General features: G+C 36.4%; 1 protein-coding gene across 4 annotated transcripts in view; it reads right to left on the reverse strand.

Moving 5' to 3' along the window:
• The window catches only part of LOC134535557 (centaurin-gamma-1A), a 487,893-nt gene that overhangs the window by 64,407 nt on the left and 406,273 nt on the right, over positions 1–17,213 (reverse strand). For all 4 annotated transcript variants that reach the window (XM_063374736.1, XM_063374734.1, XM_063374737.1 and 1 more), the window contains exons 4-7: positions 15,834–15,968; positions 15,554–15,744; positions 12,714–12,898; positions 4,771–4,978 (exon numbers count right to left, since the gene is read on the reverse strand). In XM_063374736.1, the coding sequence (XP_063230806.1) occupies positions 4,771–4,978; positions 12,714–12,898; positions 15,554–15,744; positions 15,834–15,968 (719 nt within the window). The remainder of the gene's footprint in view (positions 1–4,770; positions 4,979–12,713; positions 12,899–15,553; positions 15,745–15,833; positions 15,969–17,213) is intronic.

The raw sequence follows: 17,213 nt of genomic DNA on the forward strand, positions 1-17,213 counted from the left end.
TCTCTTTTATCTCTGTCTCCCCCTCCCACAAATATATTGGCTGGCAGGTCTCGCCCTCTTCACCTTCTTTATCTTATCTCTCACGCACACTTGAAGCACCTAATATGTCGCACCCCTCAAATTTTTCAATTGCAAATTGCTGCCTTCCTTCTGTACTGCATTTATAATTTCTTCTCTCTTTTTAAGAATCGTGAAGAGAGTAGACTTCGGAATGCCATATTTCTGTGCTATCTTCGTCTTGGAAATTGTTTTCTTATCCACTTGCTGGATAATCTCATAATTTTTCATTAGCGACAAACTGGCTCGCTTTATACTCATTTTCACGAATCCACGAGTCCGTGTAAATTGAAAAACGAGTCACAATCGTCAAACGGGACCGGGACCGGGACCGGGACGACAATAGATGCGCTCGTAGATGCTATCAGGTGATGCGCGCAGTTTACCGGTATTGGGTAGCATGGACAGTCTAGAGGGGTGGTATCTATTTTTAGCAGTCTTTTGTATGCCTGCCTGCTTACAGTACAGCGCTCGCCAAGATAAACGTGAACACACAGCGCCCAACAAAGTGTAACAGACTTGTTTTTCAGCCAATTTTACTCAAATTTTCGACTTTATCTGCTCATATTTTTCACGGTTTCTCAAAAAAAGGTCGTATAAATGGAATGGACGCATCAGAGGGGGGCCGCATCGGCGGGATTCTACTGTATATGATTTTCCTGAAATTCTGCACACAATACATGCACCCAAGTAGGCGGAAACCTTAAGAGTTTATCAAGTCACAAACGACTTGATGCTGGCAACAGGCTCATTACACTGAATGTTTGAATTCATTAAGGTACTCTGTACTACAGTACTAACTACAAGGTGTATTGCAAAGTAGGGTGTAAAGTACAGAAGGCATGTTACTTTATGAGTCATTAAAATAAATAGCAAATACGTGTTGTTAGGCACTATCTACATAGCAATGAGCATAATAAGACAACTATAGAGTGGTTCACTGTGTTGGTTACCCCAGTTTGCAAACTGACAACAAACATTTAATTATATCAAAATAATGAAATTTTATTAACTCAAAAGAGAAAACCGTAACACTCATTTGTTACTATAAAGTGTGCTTTTAAATTAACAATAAAATATAATTTATTGGCATACAATATTTAAATACACATTTAACCGAGACCATTCCAATTTAGATTCTTGGTAAAACAATGTTAAATACAACATTTAATGGTTATATAGCACTGCCTGTATGTTGGACACAACAAATCAAAAGTTCTTGTTCACTGTCGTTTGAATTAGGGTATAAAGAAGTATTATTACAATTTTCATTTAAACACAATACTCTGAGTAATTTAACTTGTTTTCAGACTAGTTCAGTTCAATAGATGCATGAGGGACCGTATCCCAGACTTCTAGACTTGAACATTTGAGTGCGTTTATGTTGCAGTACTGTTAACATCTAACCAGCAGAAATACTCATAAAGTGTGAATATTTAAATGTACATTAGTGTGTTGTTTAGTGTCTAAACACTGTTTCACGTAAGTTCAGACATGAAAAATGCCTTTAATTGAGTAGGCATCACTAATATCTGTCTCATCGGTCATAAAGATAGTCTACCTTTACAGCTGTTGATCTGGAGCACTAAAGACAGTTCGCAGATGATATCTACGAAGCAGTTTTACCTACACATTGCACATAAGTAGTTCTGCTCTGGAATACACACACTTTGTGTGTTTCCACAAACTTATTGCAGTAAAATAGGTCCTAAAACTCAAGATGCAACAGGCTGGACACTACAAAGATTCAAAAAATGTAATTGTTAGTAAGTTTGAAGCGCCACGCTGCCGGAGCAGCGGCCAATCACATCATGCCAATCAGAAACACCACTAAAGGCCTATAATTACATAACCACATGTTAGGTATGTAATTACGTAAATCGTTCTCAAAGACTTTAAATATATATAAATACTGTCCAAAAACAGAAATACTGTGTACAACCATGTAAACAAATGAAACAGTTTGACAGCTGCTAGCTAAGAGTCAGTAAAACAAATGTAAAACAATTACAGTTTTACTGTACTATTAGTATACAAGCTTGACACCTATCGACATTGGGGTTGTTAAGATGTTATGAGGTGTGATGAGATGGGAATGGAGGATATACAGAATGAACGGATGATAGAAACAGGAGAACCGCGAGAAAACCCCCTGGCTCACAGCAACATTTGCCATGCTTCCCCACTTGATTCCACCAAGAAAAAATCAGGATCATCTCAGAGGAAGGCGAGTGACCTTATCACTCACACACCGAAACTCCACACATATGAATTTGCTCGCAAAAAAAAGACTGTACCAGAACACAAATGGTACGAATTAGCAAACTCATAACATTACCTAATCTGATTACTATTTGTTGGTAAGTGGCAAGATAGTTCTTTAACAATAAAAAAAATATGTCATTATAATGTGGCTGGATTGAAGAGAGTGCCAAGGAAATCAGCAAGACTTTTCAAAACTGCCACGGGTGCTAAGGTTGGATATTTTCAAGCATTTCCAAATAAAAGGAGCAAGGTGGTGGAGTGATAGAGGATCCAGGATTTCACTCAAAGAAAATGCTGGACGGTCCCATTGCTGATATCTTTCCCCTATTTTCCTGGTCTGTGATGTGTATTACCGTCCCTAATGACTTCTCTATTGACAAGACACTTCATCAAAACTAGAGGTGGAACTTTAGATTCCTCAATACCCTGATAAAAGACAATATTATGTTGAATTGATATTGAGCACTGATTTAAACCTCACATAATTAGGTTATACTAGAAAATTCAAGACACCTTTTTCTTGCCAATGCCCACTGGAAAGAATTCCTGAGCATTCGACCAGCCACTGTCGAATCTGAATGATTGTCCAGTTCCAAGACTATTTCCCAGAGTTTTCCGGTTTTCCTGTCATACTAAAAATATTTCCCTGTCTAATTTCCAATTTTGCAAGATATCAAAAATAAATAACACTACAAATATGTATTGAAACACGTTTCGACCACATGTAGTATGTCAAATTGAACATAATTATCTTCCCCCATACACAGTTTACACTGTTATCAATGAAGCCAGAGAAGTGGCCAATCAAATCACGTCAATGCTGTCAGTTTGTCATATATAAACCATTACAATTGGTCAAACTTTGAAACTTTATAGACTGTAACCAGACGAAAAACTATAGACATTATTGCCTATGCTTTACATCATTAAATCAATACACAGTTGATTCATTAGTTGTTGGTCTTTCATTTAGTTAATGATAACTTAATAACAGATGTATTTTTAATTATAAATTAATTTGAGATTGAATTACGGGCTGGTTTTAAGGCACTAAAGAAACACAATAATATTACTAAAATTACTAATACTGTTTGGTAACTAAAATCTTGTTGATCTACCTGTATTTTCCAGGTTTTAAAGACACCTTATTAATTTCCTGAGTTTTCCCCGTTACCAGATTTTCCCTGTCTGCGGGAAACCCTGCTTATAACAATAAAAAAATTGTTTGATCAATGTATTTTTAATGAACCAATATATTTGAGTAAATAATTGACTAAGTGTAAAATTTAATTTTTTTTTTTGCTATACAGTAGTGCATTGATTATCCGAACGACCAGTTAAACGAATGCGTTCTAGAAGGCTAAATTAATTCAAATTTGCATGTCGTGCACTGCAGGATTTGCAAACGTGGCCGTAAGCAAAAGAAAATTTTGGACTTTTTTTTCTTTTCTTAAAATGTATGTAGACCTACAGAACTTTTAATTATCTGCAGATTTCTTCGATAATTTTATTCCTTACGTAAATGATTTTTTGTTTCATTGTTCCTGTGTTTATGTGTTACTTTGTGTACTGCAATTTGTTTACATATTGTTCTTGTGTGAGTATTGTAGTACAAAATACATACATACTCACTGTTTGTTTTACTGTGCTCATATAACCCTATGTTATTTTCCGAAAAGATTGGTTATCTGAAATATTGTTAATAAGAACACTCCCAGTTACCTATAATTTCAGATAATCAATGCTCCACTGTATAGCAAATTGCTTATCAAATTTTGAATAAATGATGAATTAACAATGATGTTTGTTTTTTCTAATGGTACAGAGTATCTCACATTATATGGTTATCTGTAATCCGGCACCTGTTGAGCTGCTCACGTTCAGACCTTTTCGAGCGAGTCCAATTGTTCACCTTGGCTGCATGGTCTCATTTCTACACTGCTGGTATATTTAGTTTGCTCAGAGTTTATTGTTACTGTCCGTTTTCAATTCATTACAATGTTTATTTTTTTTCTAGCAAAATACATCATACATTTTCACTCAGGATGAACCAATCAAATCCTCGAAAATCATAAAATCTTTAGTATTCAAAGAATTCAATATTTGAAGGAAAAGATTACAAGAAAAATATAGAGGAAATAAAGTAAATTAAAAAATTCAACACTGATAACCTATGAAGTTTACAAGATCAAATTTTTCTCCTGTTATCATTCCCCAAGATATTATACTTTTTAAAATTACAATACGTAATAAAACATTAAAATGGTTAAATGTTTCAATACCACAGTTAATATTTTTCATTTCTTGTAAGTTATTTAATAGTTGACTCTTGAGACCTAGATTCAGATTCGAGGGAAATATTTATAGTACTATTTGGGATTTGAATGAGAGATTTGTATTTGAGAAAATGGGGATCCGACCCACCACTCGGGCAGCGAAGCTACTCACGTGCAGACTGGGGTGGTAGGTGAGGCGGCCGTCGTCGCACAGGGTCACGTACTTCTTCTTCCAGTCCTTGTTGAGGGCCTTGCTGCTCCGCTTGTAGAGGTAGCCCTGCTTGACCGGGATGGCCCGCCCGCTGCCCAGCTCCCCGTTCTTCAGCCGGTCGTCGCCCTTCTTCGAGGGCGTGAACAGGTTCGATCTTCTCCTGCTCTTCCTGCGACAGTCCACACACACCCGTGCTGGGTTTGTTACTTCATGTTCATGTCAAGGCATTTGTTACGATAGTTCTCTTGTAATGGTTGTTGTTTTTGGGTCAAACATTTTTTTAAACACATATTTGCTAAATGTTATTTTTAGACTGTGCAAGGTCACGGAAGTGATCATAATTATGAACAATGAGTGACTTTTTACCACTATTAGATAATCTTAAGCAAACATGTTATGAATATTTGAAACAGAGAACATAAACATGTGTGCTATTATGATAAATTTACAAAAAAGCCCATAAATCATATTAATAAAAATGACATATGAAATAACTAACATTTAATTTTTATTTTATCAAGATAGTGCAATACTCAACATCAAAGATGTTAAATTTAATTACATAATTCATAAAAAAAAGATATCTTTTAATAATGGTACAACCCAAACATGTAACAAAAAAATTTAAAACAAAAAATAAATGGGCAAAATGGATGTTATTTTAATTCTATATCAGAAACTGTTATGTAAGAAGATAAGGTGGGAACTAAGTTCATTTTTACAATACAAATGGTGTGAATATTTTGTTACTGACTACTTACAAACTAAAGTATTAACATTAATTAAGTTTTGAAATAAAATTATTATAATAAAAATATTGCTAAAATTCTGTTTTATTTGACATGACCAGCATTTCAATGTTATATGGTGTGTTGACATATTTTGGCGTCCACTATAGAGTCTTATCTCCAGTTATTTAATATTTCAACTAAATCCTCACTATTCAAAATATTCAATTTTGAAAGAAAATTCTAAGAAAATATTTGAATAAGGGTAACTCAGAAATATTAACATTACCATTGAGCAGTTAAAAAAGACTACATTCTTAATCCCTTATGTAGCTATCAAAGAAATTTCTGTATAAGTCACCAACTACAATGGTCTGGGGATGTTTGCTTAGCACATAAGGAAACATTTTTGATAAAAAAAAATTATTTTTTGTATTCTGAACATGCAAATATTAGGAATGGACTCTGTAAAATCATTGAAACCTCAGATCTCTAGAATTTGAAAGACTGAGATTCGAGAAAAAAAAAAAACATTCTAAGAAAAATAATGGAGAAAAAAGTAAATTAAAAAATTCAACAGTGAAAAGTCTAAAGTTTACTAGGTCTGTTTTTTCTTCATATTGCCATTTCACAAGATATTCTACCCTACTTTTGATATGTAATTATATAAATAAAATTACGTTAAGTATTGATTATAGAAAATTTATAAAATAAATTTAAAAGGTGTATGTCAACACCAATGTTAAAATGTTGTTTTAAACTTGATACCTAGATTGGGATTGAAGGGGTGGATTCTAGGTACCTACTCTTTGGGATTAAAATTCAAGATTCAGATTCAAGAAAATTGAGGTTCGACCCATCACTGATTTCAACCAAAATAATACAATTGTTTTGGTCTAAACACTGTAATGCAAGAAAGAAGCAATAATGGGTCAGCCTAGGCCAGGGGTCAGAAAACCACGGCTCGCAAGCCGCATGCTTCTCTTTCCATCTACAACTCACTGCACTGCCACAGCACGTAAAAAAAATCAGATCTCATCAGCCACTTGGAAGAGTACGAAAGAGAGAAATTAAATTTAATATCTTACAATAAGTGGATGGGTGCAAAACAAATGCCTAAAATAAGCTTATCATATTTAATACGTGGAATAGTCTTCCTGAAACCTATGGAAATAAAAAAAAAAACAGCCTTTGCTATTCTAACAATCTTTGGCTCTACCTATTCATGTAAACAAACTATCTCTTCAATGGATTAAATAAAATATAAATTAAGAAGTAAATTAAACAAGAACTTACAATCATGTCTAAAATTGAAAATAAATAGCTGCTTGCCAGATATAGCTAAGCTTTTGAAAGTGATGCAAGGTCACTGTTCCAACTAAGTAATACATTTTTCAAAGCCCAGGTGCTTTTTCTATTTTAATAATTAATTAATTAAAATAATTTAGGTTCTCTTGTTTTATCAGTAGAGCTATACTAATGACTAGCATATTTTTTTTTTTACATTTACATACTTTTATTTCCTAAGCAGCATTTATTTTTAAGACTTTATGTTACATTTGTGAATAAAATATTTAGATTTTATATAAATAATCTTCTTAGAACTCCGGGTAGATACAGTGAAAATACATGTTGTGGCTCTCTAAAAAATTGGATAATCCGTTTACTTCATATTTGGCTCATCTCACTGGAAAGTCTGCTGACCCCTGGCCTAGGTTAACACCAGAAATATACACAAAAAATCTGAAAGCAAACACTGAATGAGCCGAGCCCCATAACCCCAGGCTTGAGAGCTTTCACTGTATTTTGTATTTATTGAATTTAATACTTGGGGACAAGATTATACAGTGAATTGCGATAAAACTAAAATAACACAGAAAAGCATGTCAATACACCATATAACACTGAAAATCAAGTTAAGACACCACAACGCACTGAAATTCAATTAAATAAAACGGGAAATTAATCAGCATTTTCAATAAAAACTTAACTCCAATGACAAATAACTAAAATTTTAAATATTAAATTTAATGAAAGTAATATGTACAACATTTTAATAAAAAAAAGCTTGGAAAAAATGTACTTTATAATCTTGCAAATGTTGTTAATTACTCATTTTTACATTACGACCTTTTATATTTTTCAAACGCAGAAATTTTTAACAGATTTATTTTGTATGTTCCGAATAGTTAGACATGCTTATTAAAAATCATTACATTAAAAAAATGCATTATGTATCAGTCACAATAACACTATTTCGGAGAAATTTGTATCATGAAACATTTAAGTACTGTATATTTATCAGTAATATGTTATCTATTTTTAATAAACAGATTTCATACAAAATAAAAAACACAGAACTCTCCTGTTTAAAAAAAATTGGCCTAAGAATAAAACCTTAAAATCTTGTCTCTATTTATAAATTATTGGTGCAAAAAAAAAAAGTAAATATTATCTCTTCAAGCTTTATAAGTAGTAACACTCTGGTATTAATAAAAATTTACGACAGCTTCAGTCGCCTACCTGCATTAATCAGTTTCATGCTAGAGCATTTTATTAATACCAGAGTGTAACTACTTATAAAGCTTGAAGAGATAATTTTTACTCTTTTTTTTTGCACCAATAATTTATAAATAGAGACAAGATTTTAAGGTTTTATTCTTAGGCCAATTTTTTTTAAACAGGAGAGTTCTGTGTTTTTTATTTTGTATATATATATATATATATATATATATATATATATATATATATATATATATATATATATATATATATATATATATATATATATATATATACACACACACACACACACACACACACACACACACAGAATGTATCAAAATTCATGTTACAACGTTTGAGGGTAGAAAGCTCTTATTATTTGCAACCATTTTTGCCAATAAACATGTTGCCGGAAATGCGTAGTTAAGCCCCTGTAGCCCAAGAAAGAGTCAGCGTAGGCAACCCGTTGTAGAGTGTTATGTTGTGGATGTGCGGGCGTTCGAGTAGAGAAATAACCTTTTTAATCGTGGCACAGATTTTAATTTCACTCTGAAATTAATCACAGCTTCGGCTTTTTTCATAACATTTAAATTGTTACATACATTTTAACAACGTGACAGCCTAAAGCAACGGCTCAAAAACACGCCCACCTTGAGCGACACAGAGGTAGCAACAGCGAATCATGTTTTCACGGATACGCTGGAGCATGTGTGGAGTCGACCATATGATTTTGAACGCTTCAATGATTCACTGTGTAAGCTCTTCTACCGTTTCTACTGGCGTAGCGTAGATAAGCCTTTTACGTAACCCCACAGAAAGAAATCTAACGGGGTTATGTCCGGTGACCTTGGGCCCGCTCCTCCAATCCATCGGTTTAGAAATGTTTGGTTTAAATACTCTCGCACTTGCAGGGAAAAATGAGGTGGTGCCTCGTCATGTTGGTACCACATCACACGTCGAACATGCAATGGAACCTCTTCAAGAAGACCTGGTAGTTCGTTCTGAAGAAAGTGGAGGTATCCGGCGCCGGTAAGTCGTGGCGGAAGAAAAAAAGGCCCGATGAGTACGCCGTCAACAATACCGGCCCACACATTAACTGAAAAACGTTCCCAGCGAGCTGTAACACACGTTGCATGCGGATTGACATTATTCCAAACATGACTGTTGTGCGAATTGAGAATAGCGTCTTGAGTGAACTTGGCTTCATCGCTGAATAAAACCGCTAACTCGGGGTTCCTCAAAACTCTTCAAATGTACCAACAAGAAAAGGTCATGCAAAGAGGATAGTCCGCCGGACCCCTGTGTTGTACTTTTTGAAGGTGGTACGGGTACAAGAATTGCTCACGAAGAACTCGCCAAACAGCCATTTTGTCAGCGTCCATATCGGAACCTTCTGCCATTGTGCTTGTATCCGGACTCTCCTCAAATCTCTGAAGTACATCTTCTTCAAAACTGGGAATACGAACCCTGCGTGGAGCACCAGCATTTGGTCTTGTGACGGCACATGTACCAGTATCACGCATTCGTTGAGTAAGTCTTGCAAACATGGTGTGAGCTGGAATCCTACGACCCGCATATCGTTCTTCGTACAGACGATGGGCGGCTCGTCCATTATGTCTAGCTTCCCCGTAAACAAGCAGCATGTCCGTGTACTCACTAAACATCTACTCCATTGAGCTCCACTAAAACGTTGCCCTTTTCAGAACCACAGCGAAAGAAATGACACCACGAGTTTGCTTGTACGACAGAACAGTCAACGACAGACCACCAGTGATATCAAAACACACTGCGATGTCATGCTGCGCAGTGCTATGGCACGGCACGAACGGAAGGAGGTGAGGGCGCTACCAACGGAAGTAAAAAGGAGAGCTTTCGACATCGTACAGTCCTCTCGAGCGCTGCCCGGCGTCGTAAACACGTAATTCACCACAGCATCGTCTGTCTCGCACAAAGTCCAACGGGTTGCCTACACTGACTCTTTCTGGGGCTACAGGGGCTTAACTACGCGTTTCCGGCAACATGTTTACTGGCAAAAATGTTTGCAAATAATAAGAGCTTTCTACCCTCAAGCGTTGTAACATGAATTTTGAGTATGAATGAATGAATGAATGAATGAATGAATGAATGAATGAATGAATGAAGGTATGTGTATATGTGTGTGTATGTGTGTGTATGTGTGTGTGTATGTGTGTGTGTATGTGTGTGTGTATGTGTGTGTATGTGTGTGTGTATGTGTGTGTATGTGTGTGTGTATGTGTGTGTATGTGTGTGTGTATGTGTATGTGTGTGTGTATGTGTATGTGTGTATGTGTGTGTATGTGTGTATGTGTGTGTATGTGTGTGTATGTGTGTGTATGTGTGTGTGTGTATGTGTGTGTGTGTGTGCGTGTGCGTACGTGTGTGTGCGTACGTGCGTGTGCGCACGTGCGTGTGCACGTGCGTGCGTACGTGCGTACGTGTGTACGTATGTACGTATGTAATGTATGTATGTATGTAGGTATGTGTATATATATATATATATATATGTGTGTGTGTGTGAATGTGTGTGTGAATGTGTGTGTGTATAAAATTGTGAAGCACTCAAGATGACACTGCCATTGCTCACAAGCATTCAGCCCTCGTCATTGCTAAACCTACACAAAAATATAGAGACAAGGAAACAAATGCGCTCTGCCTTGCCATCACAGCTCTTCTTTAACATTTGACTGTTAATGCAGCCAAAGATGTACTCACTATCAGTAGAACCTAGATTTCACATTCCCCCTCATTTATATATGTACTTCCTTCAAAACACAATTATTTTCATTCCCCGAGTCACACCTTATGTTTACAATGTATTCCATTCCTGTTATTGGTGTATTCTTTTGTATCATTAATTATTTAATTTTGTACCATGAGCACAACATGAATATAAAACACATCTAATCATTCTACGTCAGTGTTGAAATGGATGAATTTTTTTCCGTCAATATATGACAATTAATTGCACGTTCAAAAAAAATATATATCTGTTCAGATTTATTTCATGTGCTTACCTTAGAACAAAACTTTCACAATCAACTGTAAACTACTGTTATTTACTGCAGTATGTTGACATCGTTTGGGCCTGCTATCTTTTTAACCCCGATATGCCACCGCCTGAGCAACCCCACCCTCCATCCTTCCCTGCCACTAGGGCTTTGAATAGCGCGCCACGGACGTCAAGAGGACGCTGTAGCGGCAGTGCGCCACACCCCTTTAACTAGAGATAAACCTTGTAATTCTCTTTTTGCTTATTTTTCCCCAAGTGGCGTGTGACGGGAGATCGGCCGGGAGTGTTTTATGTACTTTAAGTAATTAATATTTAGTTAAGGCATAAACTACGAAAAGACATACCGAACATGCACGAGGCGAACCGAAGTCCGCCGAAGCCGGACTGGTTATCGTTAATAATAAATTGTTGTAATTTTAGTTAATAGTTTTTATCATGCATTTGGTGTAATCTAATTATAAAGAGTGTTTCATGTTTTACCTGTAGCTTCCTGTGGCATGTAATCGTAAATAGGTATAACGGTAATTGGTTCGGCGCGAAGACGCCATGTTAGGCTAGCGGAGCCCTGAGCTCGCCCCAGTCCTTCGCCAGCACCGACCGAGAGCAGACGCATCAGCACCCCGGGGACCTCACTCTCTGCTTGTCTGCACTGCTGAGTAATTCTGTTAAATTTTAATCATCCTAAATCTTTTCGTTCGTAATTCCTTGGGGCTTCTCTCGGTCGGGGGGACTGTTAAAATAATTGTATGAGTGACCACTATGATACTTTTTACACTAATTACCTAATTTTAGAGTGTGACCACGTGGTCAGGCTGCACCACGTGAACCGATTTGTGCCGCAGGCGTTGTGTAATATAATCAAAGGTGTAGGCGAAGTAGCAACTTAATAAACCAGGGCATACAATTTTATTTGTATTTGTTTATTTCAACATCCTGAGTGTGACGGCGTGTGGGACGCCTTAAGAGCCCACTGCGTAGGTGAAGAGCGTGCCCGACGCTGAGAGCGGGCAAGTAGCGAGTGTAGGATTGGCTTTAGGGGGTTAAAATCACGCCTCACATGGGCGACGTCACGGCCCTGAAAAAGAGTCTCTCCCGGGTCCGTGCCCCTTGCACGGTGACGCCCTCAAATTAATCCTAAGACATGCATTGACGCGAACCCCCGTTTAGTATAAGGACAGTTAGGCCCTGGGCCATGTCAATGTTTTATATAAAGTACAATCTACTAATGTATACTTTTACAAAAATTTCTTAAGCCTTTTAAGTATGACAGTGAAAAAAGCGATTTTTAATTATGTAGTTTCAAATGTCACAAACCTAAAATCCACCTTGCTTTATGACCTGATTTTCGAAAATGAATTTTATCGAAATATTGCCATCGTGTTAAAATTTACTATACAGTTATTGCTATAAAGTTTTCCCTTGTATTGTTGAACTTAGGTTCGTGCCATCCTCCCAACATGGCAGCACTGAGGTTGTTACATATTTCCATTCCTTGACTTCCATCATCGCATTCACGAAATTACTCCTACCAAATGCCGTAAACCGAGAGCCAAGATGTTACACATCAACAACGTACACGAACGAGGTGGCAAGATCCTGCAGAGAGTCTTGAAGTGATTGTAGCCTCGCCTCGACTGTACCTGGAGGTGGTGGGGGTGGAGCTGGGCGTGGGCAGGTCCTTGTCCTTGTCCTTGGCGCCCGGCGCAGGGTTGTTGTTGTCCAGCGTGGTGGCGCTGCCGAGCCACTTCTCGTCCTGGGCGCGGTGGCAGGACGACAGAGTGTGCACCTGCCGGGTCGGCCCCACCGCAGACACACTGATCGCTTCCTGAGCAAACCAACAACAGTTTCTCCGATCAAACACTGGCACACTTGCAATAGATCAGCTACACAAACTACGAAAAGGACATTTCTCGACTCTTGACACTATTACTAATTTATTTCAACTTTCAAAATTGGTTAAGACCGATAAAATTTCAATTCACTCTGCCTGACCCAGTTCCAACTCAGCATGTTCCGCTGGGAGTCATGACCTTGCATAACTCTCAGCCTGTGGACAGCGAATAATTCACCGTAGTTGCAACATGGACGTAATTCCAGTTCCAACGGAAATGCAGATACTAAACGCGATGTGAACCGAAAGAAAACACCACTGAAGGTCGGTATTATAAAAATTTCCACATTAAAAACTATCTATAAAACTATCTCTAAACCGATCTACAAAAGGACGAAAGCCCTCTTTGTTACAAGGTTCGACCCTACGGTCCAATGAACTTACATGTCCCAAGTTAAGCTTCGAACAAAATACGACTCCTATGCCTTGTTCCATGTCTCTGTGCTAGAAGATTTTGAAAGAATCGACAACATTGTCTTCTGGCCTAGTGGTTGCTTAATAAGCCCTTATTAAGGAAAACTTCACCTTGACCAAATTGCAAACTCTGCTTCCGATGATCCAACAAAACTTAATAGTTTTACCGCCAATACTTTAACTACCAACTTGGCAGCTTCCAGTTTTTCCCAGGTGCTTGGAGGGGCATTGAAATAGACTTTCTGTGCAGGCAATATCTAAGGATCTATTGGCTATCAAAACGTCAGAGGTTTAAGAACAAAATCAAATGAATTCTTTTGTAATCTGGTAAACTCCAATTAAGAAAATTATATGCATCACGGAAACATGGTTCAACGAATATAGTATAAATACCCATTACTTTACAGATCAATATTTGATCTTCAGAGAAGATAGAAACACTCAACTCACTAAGAAGAAAGAGGTGGTGATGTGTTCATTGCAGTTAAAAAAAAAAGTTTATTTCTGTTCATTGTATTGATAAACATGATTTCCGCCGAATTGAAAGTGTATGGTTAAAAATTAAAAAAGCAAATAACAATTATCTAACGTTAGGTAACATCTATCTACCCCTTGATACCACTAAAAATACATTCCAAGCTTATATTGAGTCACTTAAAGATAAAGTCAAGACAAATTATTAATTCTTGGTGACTTTAAAATTCCTGATATTGACTAGCTAAATAAATCTACTATTAATATTCTGAATTATTCCTCTAAATCCAAGGCTAATCATTTACTTAATTTTGTTTCTAGCCTAAACCTTGATCAATGTAACAATAAGCAACCTTCAAAAAATCTAGATTTTGTACAACTAATATACGCCAATGTACTGTGACTAATGCTGAAATTGTACTAATCAAAGAAGACGTATATCATCGACTGTTAAATGTTAACTTGTCATTTTAAACATCACCAAGTAATAACTTATCCTCTGTTTATTGAAATTACAAAGATGGAAATTTTCTTGGTGATTCAATTAAAAATCATGATTGGACGAATTTCTATAAATCTTCTGATTTTAATGAACTTGTTGATCAACTATCTAAATGTATAACTTATAAAATTGATATTTTCATTCCACTTACTACAAAAATTTATCTACATATCCTATGTGGTTTTCCAAAGAATTAATTAATTACTTAAAATCCAAGAAACACTATCATAAACTTTACAAGAGAAATAACTTTTTTTACTAGAATTATTTTTCTTATTATAGGAAACAAGTAAAAATCCTAATAAAACGTGCTAAAATTAACTGGTCAAAAGTAACTAATAATAACATTAAGAGTAATCCTAAAAACTTTTGGCAATATGTGAAACTAATGAAAGGTGGTTATTATGAACAGTACTGTTTACAAATCCATGATGTTATATGTAATGATCCTCCTGTGTTGTCGAATGTTTTTGCTAAATATTTTCTAGTGTATATGTGTCTGCTAATTGTAACCCACCAATTTATAATACTGATATGCTACGTAACCAATTTTGCCAGGCTGTAATGTAAAATAATATCAACAAGCTTAGACAATCCAGACCATGGATAATGGCCCTGTCACACTGCCAAATATTTGTTTCCATTATAACTGACGGGGTAGTATTGGACAGAAAATAGTATCCAATTATCTCCATCAAATAAATTTGGATAGATATTCTCTAATATGTTTTAAATTACATCACACTACTGGTGTGAGCTATCTCAAACTTTTCAATTTTAATCTCAATTTTGAAATCAAATAATGCATCACAGTGCTGAATGTACTTTTGAGCATGTTATTATATGTGTGCAGTAAAATATATTTTTTAAACACATATAAATTTAATTCACAATAATATTTGTCACATAATGAAATAAATGTTCAGTGAATTTTTTTTTAAGTTATAGAAACATAATTTCATTTCCAAACATATAATGTTTTTGCAGTTGACCTTCACATTAGCATAATCTTAGTTATTTAACTTTCATGACCTCATTAATCGACCACGTGTTCATCGTCCATATTCAAGAATCGTTGTGACGGAAACTGGATGTCATTATCATTTTCGCTAGGCACATTTTTTAGATTCATCCAACTTATTTGATAACCTGTTTCATATGAATAGTTGTCCAACTCAGGCCCGAGAGAGCGCGCCCACCTTGTGCGCGTTGCCGGCGGGAGAGCCGCCCGACGTGAGCGGCGAGGAGCCGCTGGTGAAGCCGTTGTTGGTGGGCGACGGCGCTGCGCTCTGGTGCTGGTGCCTGGGACCCAGCGGGCCGGGCGCACCGTGGCTGTTGGGGGTCGAGGGGCGGGAGTCGGACAACCTCTGCTGGACTATCTTCTGACACGCTGCAACACGTGGGTCGGGCGTACAGCGCTGTGCTCCTGCCACAACGCTCCTCAAACTAGATAGCACCACTTCCATGTTCCATACTGACCATCCTGGAACACTCTCTCTACGTTAAGGCCATATGTTGCACAGGTTTCATAATAGGTACATCGTTTCAGATCCACAGCGAGCTTTCGCGCTCGAGAATCATCTATCACTCGTGGGTTGTTTTCACTGATGGCATCTGAAAAAAAAAATTAAAAAAAATTAAAAATCTAACAGAAACGCAAGACAATATCTAGCTTTTGTCACATGAATAGCAATTTATTGGTTGTTTTATGGCATACCTTGAACTAGCTACTACACAATAGAATCTTTATATGCATATATTTCTTGAATGTGCTGAAACTATTACAGTTTTAATTTACACCAAGCTTTCTTAATGTACTGTAGTTACATTTATTTACTACAATTATGTGTTATTATTGAATACAGATCGTCAGAGGTAAATTTTTTAAGCGAGTATTAAGCCTGTATGTGACATTTTACCATTGTATTATAATTGGTAAAACAATGCTTTATATTTTTTATTATCATTTAGCATTCAGACTTATATTTCCAATTTATTTGTTTTGCAAGATAGGAATAACAAAATGTACAGGAAAAATTAAAAGAGCTTTTACTATAGTTTTTGTGAGATGGTAATAAAGTCAATTACAAGAAATAAAGTGCTTCCCTTCACTTGCACCATTTTTCTCTGCCCTTTGACAAATGTAAGCCAGGGGTTCTAACTGTACTGTGATTTGAACACAGTAACCCCTACAAACATAGCAAGTAAGAAGTGCAGGGGTAAAATACTGGACCCACATTCTGGAGGACCTGTGTTCGAATCCTGGTCCGACATTTTGATCTTGTTTTCCAGTAGTCAAAGACATCAGGAAAAATATCCCCGAGGCCGGTCTCCAGGGAGGAAGGGGGCACCTGGTGAATCTCAAAATTGTTAATAGAATTCATAGGAAACCTTACAAGTAATGCGATATGCACAGATTACATTTACATTTATGGCCACAGTAACTTTTTCAGTCATTAAAATTTTTTAAATTGTGGGGTCAGAAAAGTTGTACCTACGTCAAATAAAGGGAGGGGACAAAAAAATTATTTTCCCCCGGGCTCTTGGTTTCTCTCGATGGTTACCTAATATTAATAAATAATCACTTATCCAAACCAACTTTAAATTTTTTATTACTTAACTGTGGTTTAAAGAAGTGCTAAACGCCACAAAATGAATTCAATGAGTTTCTCCTAATTTCTCCACATCTTCTATAATTTTTCATTAACCAAAACATGTAACATTTCTATAAGAATCTAAATTTTTTGCACTACTTCGTAACACTGCCACTGCTACAAACGTACTCACAGATTTTTCAACCTCGGGACAAAAAAATGTTGACACAGTAACATAAGGCATGGGAATTATGCACAAGGTGAG

This window comes from Bacillus rossius, chromosome 8, assembly GCF_032445375.1.
Source record: "Bacillus rossius redtenbacheri isolate Brsri chromosome 8, Brsri_v3, whole genome shotgun sequence".
Classification (NCBI taxonomy): domain Eukaryota; kingdom Metazoa; phylum Arthropoda; class Insecta; order Phasmatodea; family Bacillidae; genus Bacillus; species Bacillus rossius.